This window comes from Sinocyclocheilus rhinocerous, unplaced genomic scaffold (assembly GCF_001515625.1).
Source record: "Sinocyclocheilus rhinocerous isolate Xijiao unplaced genomic scaffold, SAMN03320098_v1.1 scaffold2716, whole genome shotgun sequence".
NCBI lineage: Eukaryota > Metazoa > Chordata > Actinopteri > Cypriniformes > Cyprinidae > Sinocyclocheilus > Sinocyclocheilus rhinocerous.
Window position 1 is genome coordinate 422,939 of NW_015624199.1, and position 12,501 is coordinate 435,439.

The 12,501-nt window shown below is 30.9% G+C and overlaps 2 protein-coding genes across 2 annotated transcripts in view; both read left to right on the forward strand.

The window, feature by feature from the left end:
- Positions 1 to 6,386: 6,386 nt before the first annotated feature.
- Positions 6,387 to 8,261, forward strand: LOC107738245 (G0/G1 switch protein 2-like). The gene is made up of 2 exons (XM_016549968.1): positions 6,387 to 6,679; positions 7,555 to 8,261. The coding sequence occupies exon 2, from the start codon at positions 7,572 to 7,574 to the stop codon at positions 7,908 to 7,910; it is 339 nt and encodes a 112-aa protein (XP_016405454.1). The 5' UTR covers positions 6,387 to 6,679; positions 7,555 to 7,571; the 3' UTR covers positions 7,911 to 8,261.
- A 555-nt stretch (positions 8,262 to 8,816) lies between these two features.
- Positions 8,817 to 12,501, forward strand: part of LOC107738410 (OTU domain-containing protein 3-like) — a 4,593-nt gene continuing 908 nt past the window's right edge. The window contains exons 1-4 of the mRNA XM_016550182.1: positions 8,817 to 8,957; positions 10,084 to 10,365; positions 10,451 to 10,608; positions 11,903 to 11,910. Of these exons, the coding sequence (XP_016405668.1) occupies positions 10,160 to 10,365; positions 10,451 to 10,608; positions 11,903 to 11,910 (372 nt within the window). The 5' untranslated portion in view covers positions 8,817 to 8,957; positions 10,084 to 10,159. The remainder of the gene's footprint in view (positions 8,958 to 10,083; positions 10,366 to 10,450; positions 10,609 to 11,902; positions 11,911 to 12,501) is intronic.

The window sequence follows — 12,501 nt, forward strand, 5'->3', positions numbered from 1 at the left end:
CCGTCCATATAAACTGCGAATGCTCCGCATACCCAGGCCATTTGAGAGAATAAGTTCACGGGATAATTCATATAAACATGATTATAAGTTGATCCCTTGTCATTTGAAATGTAACTTAAAGCTTAAAGAGTTAGGAATAAGTAAGTACAATGATTTATTTGCCAAAAGGCAGCAATTTTCTTTAAATCTTCCAGTTGCGTTGTTTCGGCAAGCGGATTCTCTGCAGCTTTCTCGCCTCCGCTCTGTTGCTGTGACTGGTCAGGATTGTAGCGCGTTCTCAGTGTTTTGCTGGCCTGCGGCTGATTTAATGAGCAAGGTAAGCTGTCAGCAAAGAACATACATTTGTTATATATACATACTATATATACACAAAGCTCTGTTAATCCTAAAGCAGTCAAAACTGTCTCTATATTCATCCTATGTCCTCTTAAGGTGCAAATTTATTACTTAAAAAACAACAACCTGCAAACACATTTGTATGTGTAGGCTATACTTTCTTTCTTTTTTCTTTGTTTCGTTTTTATAACTGTACTGCCTTAATGGTTTGATGTTTTGTACTGTTTAATACAAAAGAAACCAGAAATGATTCGCGATACGCGCTCCGAAATCCCGATCTGAATCAAAACATTCGCTATAGTTTCGAAAAGCTCCGTTGGATTCACCCATCCCTATGTGCTTCTTAAAATCATTGCAAGCGATGTCGAAATTCGAAAATGAATGGCTCTTTTGGACTGGTTTTTGCTACTGGATAGCTTGAAATGAATGATCGAAGTCACGAGTTTTTTTGTTTGAATCAATCGCAGCGGTTCCAGTGTACGTTAGCTAAATGACTCACTCAATTGAATCAGTTTGTCTGTTCTTCTGCTTTTTTAATCGACTGTCAGCACTACTACTGGCTTAGTTCGCTAGTTTTAGGACATTAATTGAAATAAGCGAAGAAAGTATGATGTTTACAATTCAAATATCCATATTTCCATTCCGAACTGCTTTCCGCGTCCAAACACCCAACACAAATCTAGGAACATCTTCAGGTGAGGTAAGCGGTTTACTGCTAACTAGTGAAACACAACATTAATATGACGAGCTGCACCTCAAAATACGTGTTAGATGGTAACATTGTGCATTATGATCGAGTTTGTATCTCAATTCACTATATTTTAAATAGTTTGACCTGCAATTCAGTTGATGACAGTTCAATAGGAAATAAGTTGAAAGCATCCAGTCTCTCAAATATTTGAAATTATTGTTGTATCTGATTGTATTAGTCTATATAGAGTGATAGTCAATGTAAAAACGAGCAAATGTTTGAGATATTATGGGGGTCCAGTACTCAAAGGTCGAGACCCGCTGCTGTGAAGGACATGTTTAGTCAATGGGGAAACTTTGAGAATTTTTTTAGAAGTGCAACTTAAAAATATTTTGAAATGTAAAGTATTTAATTTAATTTACTTTTTTTAAATCTAACTTTTTAATTTGTTTATATACCTATTTTTTTTTAATCGATTTTAACCTGTTCTAGCCAAGAATTCGATATGTAAATGAATGATCTTATTTGTCTGCTCTTAAACTCACTTTAAATATATAAACCAATTTTTTAAATTCATTTTAGCCTGTTCTTGGCATGAAAATAGTCCTTTCTTTACCTTTTATTTTATTTGTCATCTATATGTTTTATTTTCCAATATGTAAATTAATCTGATATAGCTGGTATGTCTGTTCTTAATTTCCCTTTAAATGATTATTAATTTGTTTGTACACCTATTTTTGTATTGATATACTCTTTACTTGTCATGAAAATAGGCCATTTAAAAAAAATTTTTTTTAAATATCTTTAATTTGTTTTATCTAATTATTTGTTTTATTTGTTTGTCTTTAATCTAACTTAAAACTTGTTTGTTAATTTGTTGCATATATTATGTCATATTTAAAAAAAAAAAAAAATAATATATATATATATATATATATATATGTATATCTCTTACTTTAAATGTGTGTTAATTTGAATAATTTGAGTCCATAGAATGTTATATAGGATTACGGATGCACAGAAATTAAAATGTTGGGCCAAAACTGAAAAATTCAGGATGCACTTGGCTGAAAAACCAAGACCAATAATGCCTTATTTTTAAATATTTTAAATACTTTTTGTATAATTGATTGTATTAAAATTAGACTTTTTAATTTCATGAAATGTAATAAATTTGAAGTGAAAAGCTACAAACCAATAAAATAATCACACTTTGAATTTTTTATTGAAAGTATCACAACAAATTGGATGGAAAATATTTTAGTACAAACTTAAAATTATTATTCTCCGTTCAGTTAATTTCAACACAATCAAATTTAACTGCCATGCCTTTTTCGCAGTAGTGAGGGGGCGTTGATACTATTTCCTATGCAATGACGTTAACCAATCATAGCAGTGGCCGTCTACTGACAAATGATCATTTCAGACAGACGATCAGAATGTGAACATATTAAATAAAATAAAAACAATGAATAAATATAAATATCCATGACATGACATATTGTGATGGTGCCAATAAACAAATTATGACTGACCTCAATACAGCGGCTGACCTGTAGACGTGCAGATCACTCACCTGAGCTCAGATTAGCATCATCACTGTCATCTTACTGCTGAGTGTGTGCGAATGCATGAAGGACAGACGCCTCATGTTATGATCGGTCTTATTGACATTTACTGCCATCTGTTTACTGATGACGTGGTAAATTTATAAAAAGTAAATAAAATATTTGCCATTTTTTTAAACATTTGACTATTTTGGCATCATTGTGCACATTTGAATGTTGGATTCGACAGCAGTTTTGGGCATAGGCATATTTAAATATTTTATTTGACACTGCTGTTCAAAAGTGTGGGGTTGGTAAGATTATTAATGTTTTTGAAAGAAGCCTCATCAAGGCTGCAATTATTTGCTCAAAAATACGGTAAAAACAGTAATATTGTGAAATATTATTACAATTTAAAATAACAGTTTTCTATTGGAATATGTTTTAAAGGGGTCATATGATGCGATTTAAATTTTTCCTTTCTCTTTGAAGTGTTACAAGCTCTTGGTGAATAAAGAAGATCTGTAAAGTTGCAAAGACTAAAGTCTCAAATCTAAAGAGATATTCTTTATAAAAGTTATGAGTCAACCACACCTACCTAAAACGGCTCGTTCTAACACGCCCCCACATGTCTACGTCACGATGTGGGAAGATTTGCATAACGCCGGCTCAAAAAACATTTCTTATTATTATCAATGTTGAAAACAGGTATGCTGCTACATATTTTTGTGGAAATGGTGATACTTTCCTTTTTGATGAAAAAAGTTCAAATGATCATTTATTTGAAATAGAAATCTTTTGTAACATTATAAATGCCTTTCCTGTCACTTTTGATCAATTTAATGCCTTCTTGCTGAATAAAAGTAGCTTATCAATTTCTTAAAAAAAATAAATAAATAAAACTTTCTGACCCCAGACATGAGTCTATATTTAGCTTCACATTTTGTATTTAAAGGGTTAGTTCACCCAAAAATGAAAATTCTGGTGCTACAGGGTGATGCGGAGGAGACGAATTGTTGAATAAAGTCGTTCTTTTTTTGTTCTTTTGCGCACAAAAAGTATTCTCGTAGCTTCGCACTATCCCTTTAAACATCAACTACTAAAACACTCTCATAAGTCACATGAGAACAGTGTGATCTCAGATGTAGTGTATATTGCTTTGAGTCATGTTATTGTTAATGAGTTTCTTCCTGTGTACAGTGTTAACCATCACGTCTGCTGCTCAGCATGGGCTGCGTGTGTTGAACGTGCTTTCCCAACACTGTCTGTGCATCTAGGGAAGAGAGCATGGGACATATGGGAGTAAAACGGGTCAAAAGTATCTGATGCGGTCTTGTCCTCAGAGTCACAACCACTACAGCACGTCTACAGTGAGTCCCGTTACCCAACATAGCCTCTCACCTCATACGCAAGCTGCCTCCCCAGGGACACGGCAGTGATGATTTTTACTCCATTTTAAGGATGTGCTGCAGTTGGGATGTTACTGAAAGTGAAAGGTCAGCATGTTTGCTGTTTACAAACACAAAATCACTGACTCTGAAATAATATAGCCTGATTCTAAAGAAAAAGCTATTGCAATAACCTAAATGATTCATGCTGGCACAAATGGCATATTGTGTTTAGCATACTAAGTTATAACAAAGAAAGCTCATAATTGCGTAGCCTTAATGTTCATTCTTAATTGTCATAAATAAAAAATAGAAAATAAAATAACAAGAATAAAACATGTTAAAATATATTTTATATAAAATATAATCACAGTGAAATGTGTTTTGATTAAATTAAAAAAATGCAGTTTAATGTAATATTATTACATTTAATTTTTTTATTTGAAGGACATTTTTGTTTACTTTTGAAGCACTTGAAGAACATTCTTAATGCAAAATCATTGACCAATATGATTAATGTTGGCATAAATTGCATGTTTTGCTTTTGAACGGCTGATGACTTTGCATATACTGCACAAAGAGTTTAATCAATAATACAGCATAAATACAGCATTATACCATTGCAGTCTTAATGTTATTTAATTAATAATTTTATATAATAATAATTTTAATTTGTGATAAAGAAAAACATTTAAATAAAATATAAAGATAATAAAATAGTAAGAATAAAGCATATTTAAAAAACAATTTATATTATATTGAAATATATTAAAATAGAAAGATGCCGTTTTTTTTTAATTAAAAACAAAGTTAAATAAATAACATAGCATAAATACAGCATTATACTGTTGCAGAGTCTTAATGTTAATTTTTGTGATAAATATAAAAATTACAAATAAAGATAAAAAATAGTAAGAATAAAACATTAAAATATATTTAATATAAAATTAAATTATATTGAAATTTATACAATTTAAAAAATTCAGTTCATTGTAATAATAATAGATTTCAAAACCTTCTTGATGCAAAATCATTGACTCACAGTGTTTAGAACCTGTTTCTGAAAAATAAATAAATACAGCATAAATACAGCATTATAAGGTTTTTGTGATAAATATAAAAATTAAACATTAAATTAAAATCTAAAATGAAAAAATATAAATAAAAGAAAAGAAAAAGAATAAAACGGTAAAATATGTTTCACAAAAAAATATTTAAATTTATATATTTTTTTATATTTTTAATATTCTTAAAAAATTTAAATAAAAAAAATTAACACTTGTCCCCTTTTAGGCTTGCACTCTATTCATTTGCTACTTGTTTTCTTTAAAAAAAAAAAAAAAAAAAAATAACACTTGCTTTCTAAACTTTTTGTATTCTATCTGTTTTCTTTTCATTTATTATACAATTAACAAAAGCAAAAAAGACCTCTAACACTAGCTTGCTCTATTCTTTTTCTATTCTATCTGTTTTCTTTTTATTTATTATATTATTTAAAAAAAACTTGCTACGTGTACTGCATTAAGCTAACTGAGACTTGTTATAGCACTTGCTTATCATTGCTCTTTTGTTGATTTTAATTGCTTCCATTGTCCTCATTTGTAAGTCGCTTTGGATAAAAGCGTCTGCTAAATGACTCAATTTAAATGTAAATAAAATATAATTATATTTAAATGGATTTTATTAAATTTAAAAAATGCAGCTCAGGGCAATATTAATATTTAACTTTTTTATTTGAAGGACATTTTACTTTTAAAGCAGTTCAGAACGACAGCTTTAGTGTACAATAAACTTTATTGTAATATTATTGGATGTCTACATTCATCAGGTTTGTTAATGTGGGAGCATGAGCAGAGGGCAGTGGAGTAAAGGTCATTACAGCCAATGATGTGGCGGCTCTTATCATAGTCTAATTTCCTGTCTAAAAACAACAAACAGTAGGAACTTACCTTAACATTATAGTTTTCTGACAGTAAATGACATGCATTTTTATTTCCCTTTACTTACTAAGGTACAACAGTAATGCTATTTTTAATTGCACATTGTACTAAGGAAAAACTGTCCTTTTTGGACTTGGTAATATGGTTTTTTGGACTTTTCTGAAATGGACTTCATTGAAATATCCTGAATAAACATATTCATTTGTGGTATATGAATATAGTAAATGTTCATTATCATGGTATATATAAAAGTAAAGTGCATTTTTGCAGTTGAATGATTTTTTTATTGCTCACATGTGTTTACATATCATATCATCTGCCTTCATCTGGACAAATTAGTATTTGTTGTTAAACATCACTCGGTAAAGTGTTTTACCTCTCCTTATCACACCATAAAACTGATCTGTGAACTTTGAATTTAGTATTAACCATCACAGCTGGGTCATCAAGTCCTCACTGCTTCAGTCTGTTTATACACGATCTTCACGTACAGTGTGTTTTATGGTGATCAAAAGACACATTTCCTCGTTGTCTTTGTGAAACTTGGCAGACAGGTTTCATCATTTCGCCAGCAGCCCTGCAGTCATTCACCGCTCACATGAAGCAACTTGGACAAAAGTTGCATCTCCTCTCCAGCCTCATGAATATTCATGTATAGTGGACGTGGATAGAGGACCGCTGGCCTTAAATAGACAGAGCGTCTGAACCTCCAACACCCCCTGAAACTCTGAGGATAAACCTTAACAAGGACTTATTAGGTTCTTCAACGTTTTACAAGTGAGTACATTTTTTCTTACTTATTTATATATATATTATTTTCTGCTTTGGCGCTGTCAAATTTGACACACACTTTCAGAATGATTGCAATTTAAACTGTAAAATACTATTAAAATGCTATTGTTAATTATTATTTATTATGTTATTTATTAATTATTTTTCTTACTCTAAATGGTGAAAAACTGTAATAGATATAATGGACTTTTTAATTTTACAGAAAAAACACTGTTAAATGTATTTTACAATTTTCTTTAAGTGAAAAAGAACAAGTCAGAGCTCACATTTAAAAGTTTTTCAGTGAAAAATAAAAATATATGGTGTTCAATTAATAAAACTGTTACATCTTATATATTTTATTTACCAGTGCTTTTTTAGTATCATCGAGATACAGTTGTTATTAATATTTTGAATCAGTTTTTGTCATGTTTTATTTTTTATTTTTAAAGTTTTAGTAATTTTAGCTGTGTTTTTAGTTGTTTTGTTGTTGTTTTTAATATATGTTTATATTATATGGAGATATGCGTTTATATAAACACGTTCATTTATATGTCAGTTTTAGTACATCAAGTTAAATTAAAATGAGAAATGTTGCCTTGGAAACTTTATTCCAGTTTTAACATTTATTTTATTTCAAGTAATGATTGTTTTAAAATGGTTTTAATTAAAGTTTCAGTTTTAGTAACTATAAAAACCCTGGTATTTATCTCAGAAAAAAATACCTGTTCTTATAAATGCACAATGTGAAAAATATTTGAATTAAATATCCCTTGAATTAATTATACCCATTTAATCCCTTGAATTAAATATTTGAATTAAATACGAACAGTATTTCATATATTCATATCATGACCTTTGATTTTTTTTTTCTTTCACAGACGTAACTACAACTAATATGGACACTATGCATGAGCTCATCCCTTTTGCTAAGGAAATGCTGAGTGCCGGTCCCTCCAAGGGCTCTCTGAAGGTCTATCTAGTGGGCGGCACGTTCGCCATCCTGGGAATGGTGAGCGGCGTGGTCCAGGTGGCCTGTTCTCTCTTCCCTGACCACGAGGAGCCTGACTTTGAGATGCTGAAGGTGCGGGAGCTCATACCCGTGAAGGAGCAGGTCCAGGAGCCACAAACCAGCATCCCTGAAGATGACGAGATGGATGCGGCAATGGAGGCCAAGGCTAAGGAACTGCCGGTGAACAGACAGAGGCGGATGAGTTTCAGAGCTCACGCTTCATAAGGCTCGTGCCCTGCTGCCGTTAATGCCTACGTGAAGAAAGTTGAGGCAAAATGAAGTTCTGCTTGTGAACTGACCCGTGAGGAACACGTCATGAGGAACCGTACGGACACGGTTATTGTACTGAGAGCTGCAGAGCAGCTGGGAGAGGGAAATAATGACTTGAAAGTTTACGACTGTTACGTATGTCTGTTTAGATGGTGTAATGATTTTTTTATCAGATGATAAATATTTATAAAGGATGTATAAAAGTCATGTGTAGAGTGTGCTATCTTTTACTGCCATAAAATAAATACATATTTGCTCAATCTCTGTCACTCAGTTGTAGATGATATTATGACTCCTAATCATATGTCTTATTTTCTCAGTTGTGTTTTTGTGGAATTGATTTTCACATAAAGACAAATCTAATAAATCAAATCTTCTCTGTTTACTTTCTTTCAGAAAAAAGTGAAGTGATGGTGATTAAAATACACTAAAAAAGAAAAACAGTTTCTCATCCAAGTAGGAAAAGACAGCATTTTAAAAAACGTTAATAATATTATTAATTATAACTGGACTACGATTCAGAATTGAAATTATGATTCACATTCGTAAAATAATACATTTGTTTATTCTTTAAATAGTCTATTTAAAGATTCATTATATCTGTAAAAAAAATATTATATATCTTAATTCAATAGATTGCGATTAAATATATACTCAACACCAACAACAATAATAAATATTTATTTATTCAGTTAGTTAAATTCTAATTTTATTTTAAGGTTTTTCTTGCCACCCATAAAAAATAACAAATATTTCGAAAGCTTGTTACACTGTTTAAAGGTGATCCTATATGCATTAATTTACGCTGAGAAATATTCTAATTTAAAACTTTTTTTTTTTTTTTTACTTTTCGAGGTCGTGTCTTTTATTTTGGAATCAAAACCGGAACCGGAAGTGAGGCTTTGGTTCTTTAGGAAGTAAACAAACCCTGGGCAGCTCAGTGTGAGATTCAGAGTTTCTGTTCAGATTGTCGTTCAGTGTTTCTTACTGTCGTCTGATAATGTGAGTACAGTTGTGTGACACTTTAATCGTCACAAATCTGACAGATGTTTATTACGCGACATTTCTGACATATCACGCAGCTGTTCCTGATCAGTCTATATTTTGTCTGATATTTACAGTACGTGATTCTAAACTTGTACTTGTTGGACTTATCTCACACCTGTCTATCTCTACATACATACATATTGAAAAATCTGTGATTTAAGATTTTCAATATGGTCTCAGATAATACCTGGTACGATTTATGAATTTAATCAGTTAATCAAAAATGAACGAAACAAGCTAATTGTTTTCATTATTGTAATATTTGCCATGACCGTAATTTAAAAAAAAAAAAAAAAAAGAAAAGAAAAGAAAAAAAGAATCTGGAAGCTGTTTACATCATTTGGATGAGAGATTCTTATTTGAGTGATTTTACAGTATAATATTCACGTATTCATTATGATTTTACAGTCGTAATAACTTTAATACTTGAGGTATTCTAAAAGAAACTATGTTTACCATGCTCAATATTTGCTAGGATGAATAACTGGATATGCTTACTATTAAGTATTAGTCTGTTTATTATTAGTACGTATTAATAAAAATCAAACAACAGCAATGATAATAATATTGTTATCATTATATTGAAAGTTTTTTTGGTTATAGGCACCACACAAAAAATTACAGAAATATTTTCCAAGCTGTTTGAATGTGAGCCAATATTCATTTATTATTAAATTATATTTTACAACAACGTATTTACAACAATAGGCCTACGTTTTCGTTAGGGTAAAAGCAGTCAATATCATGCTTACTATTAATTACTAGTAATAGTATTAAATCTGTACTAATTAATTATTAGTAAAGATTGCAATTAAATAAATATATGACAAACAAATGCAATATAACAATAATAATAACATTATTATTATATCTAAAGTTATTTTGGGTTTAGGCACCACACACATCAAAAAAAGAAAGCTGACATCAGACCGAAAAACAAAGCTTTTTACGCTCTCTGAATGTGATTCTATTTTAATCTATTAAGAATTTACTGCACTTTTTATGTTTGTCTCATATTGAATGTTCATTTTAAGCAATTCCCCTTGTCATAACTGATTTTATGATGTTGTGATTCTTTTAGGTTACAGTTTTGTGTGTGTGACAGATAGACGTATGACCTCCTCGGCTGTCACACTGTGTAGTACAGCAGCTCCATCATGTCAAGGAAACAGTCAGGAAAGCCCATAAAGGGAAACAGGAAGTGTGAATTAGAGAGGAAGCGAGACGAGAGAGCGGCCCGCCGGGCTCTGGCCAAAGACAGGAAGAACAGACCTCCAGGAGGAGATGATGGAGAGGAGTTTGTCAGCTTCTCCAACCAGCTTCAGGCTCTGGGGCTCAAACTCCGCGAGGTGCCTGGAGACGGGTATGTGTGGAGGATTGAGATGACTGTCATATACAGACTGAGATCTTTAAGGAGTCAAGCTTCTGCTTCTCACGTTCTCCCGCAGGAACTGTTTGTTCCGGGCTCTTGGAGATCAGCTGGAGGGACATTCGCGAGGTCACCTGCGTCTGCGGCAGGAGACGGTACAGTACATGATGACACACAGCCAGGACTTCGAGCCCTTCGTTGAAGATGACGTGCCATTCACAGAGCATTGTAAGAGAAGTCTCTAAAGTGTGTTTGTGTGTTGCCATAAATCCAAAAGAAACTGGACTAAAATAAACTGAAACTTCAACTTAAACCAATCAGATTAACCTCACTGTTAATAGTTAATTACCGTATTGTCCCGAATATAAGACGACCCTGATTATAAGACGACCCCCCCTTTTTCCAGATGTACCTTTTGGAAAAAGGCTTTTTAAAAACCAAATCTTGTTTTTTCTCAGTTAAACACATTTTGTCTTCAATTATTTTCATATTGCATATTTTTCCTATTTTAATTTTTGTTTTGAAAGTATGGTAAAAACTGGTAAAATGTACCAACAATCACATTTAAAAAATATACACTTTTTGATATACCATTAAAAAAACAAAACAGGTAGCCCATCTGAATTAGAACATTTAGGCTATCCATCTATTAGTAGCCTACCAAAATCTTATTAACAGTAGAAGTTAAATCTTACTGTAGTCTTCAGATCTGGGTACTGTCTTACGTTTTAAAATCACAAAGAGAGTTTGGTCCCATTAGGCTAACGTGACAGTCACGACTCATGCAGTTGTAAGGTTTTCTTTTTCTTTTGTTTTTACTCGCGATCTTTACAACACGCATTACATTACGTATTTCATGGCACACTCGTTTTATGCGTATTTGGCGCCACCTATTGTTGTGGGTGTATTATTGACATGTCAAAGTCTAGACCCTGAATATAAGACGACCGCGTTTTTTCAGATGTATTTCCAAGAAAAAAATATCGTCTTATATTCGGGACAATACGGTAGTAGTGTTTGCTTAGTCAAGCATCACTATTAATGTTGCTCATACTTATATTTTGTCATACTTTTGTGCTACTGACATTTGACATGTTTTATTGTTAACTAAAACTATTAAGAAACATTTACATTAAATGAAATAAGATAAAACCCCCCTAAACTTATTTTAATTCACTTAGTTTCCAAGGCAGCATTTCTCATTTTCGTTTAGTTTGTTCAGTTGACAATAATAAAATTAAAATAAAAAATATATAAACTTAAATATACACATCGTTTTAGAATAATAAAACTGCCAAAAACACACATCAGAATTACTAAAACTTAAAGATTAACATAAAAATGGAAAGTATAAAAATAACAACTAATTCAAAATATGACATCAGTACTGTAATACTGTATTAATGATACTACAATAACACTGGAGCCTATAAACAATCAGAAAAAAAATAAAAAAATAGTTATAACTTGCAATAACTAAAATATTAAATAAACCAAATTGAAAAAACTAAACCTATTTTATTTCGGTCAGTTTCAAAGGCAGCATTTTTGTTTAGTTTCAGTTTAAGTTTAAGTTGAAAATAACTAAACTATAACTGAAATAAAAAAAATAACTAAATAGAAACATACTAATAACTAAACTAGACAAATAACTAAATAGACACACATATTTTTAAACTAATAAAACTGACAAAAACACACAGCAGAATTAATAAAAATTAAACAAAGATTAAAATAAAAATAGAAAATAGAAGAAAAAAAAAAAAATTATTATTTAAAATACTAAAACCTAATTTGATATATGAAATATGACATCAGTACTTTAATGCTGTATTAATGATACTACAATAACACTGGAACCAGTAAACAACCAGAGAAAATGTAAAATATATATAAAAAAATGTTAAAATGAAAAAAACATCTAGTTATTATATATATATATATATATATATGTGTGTGTGTATATATATATATATATATATATGTGTGTGTGTGTGTGTGTGTGTGTGTATATATTATATATATATATATATATAATGAGATATATATATATTCTTTATCTTTTGTTTTTACCCCCATTTTTCATGAGCTGAACTCAAAGATCTAAGACTTTTTCTATGTACACAAAAG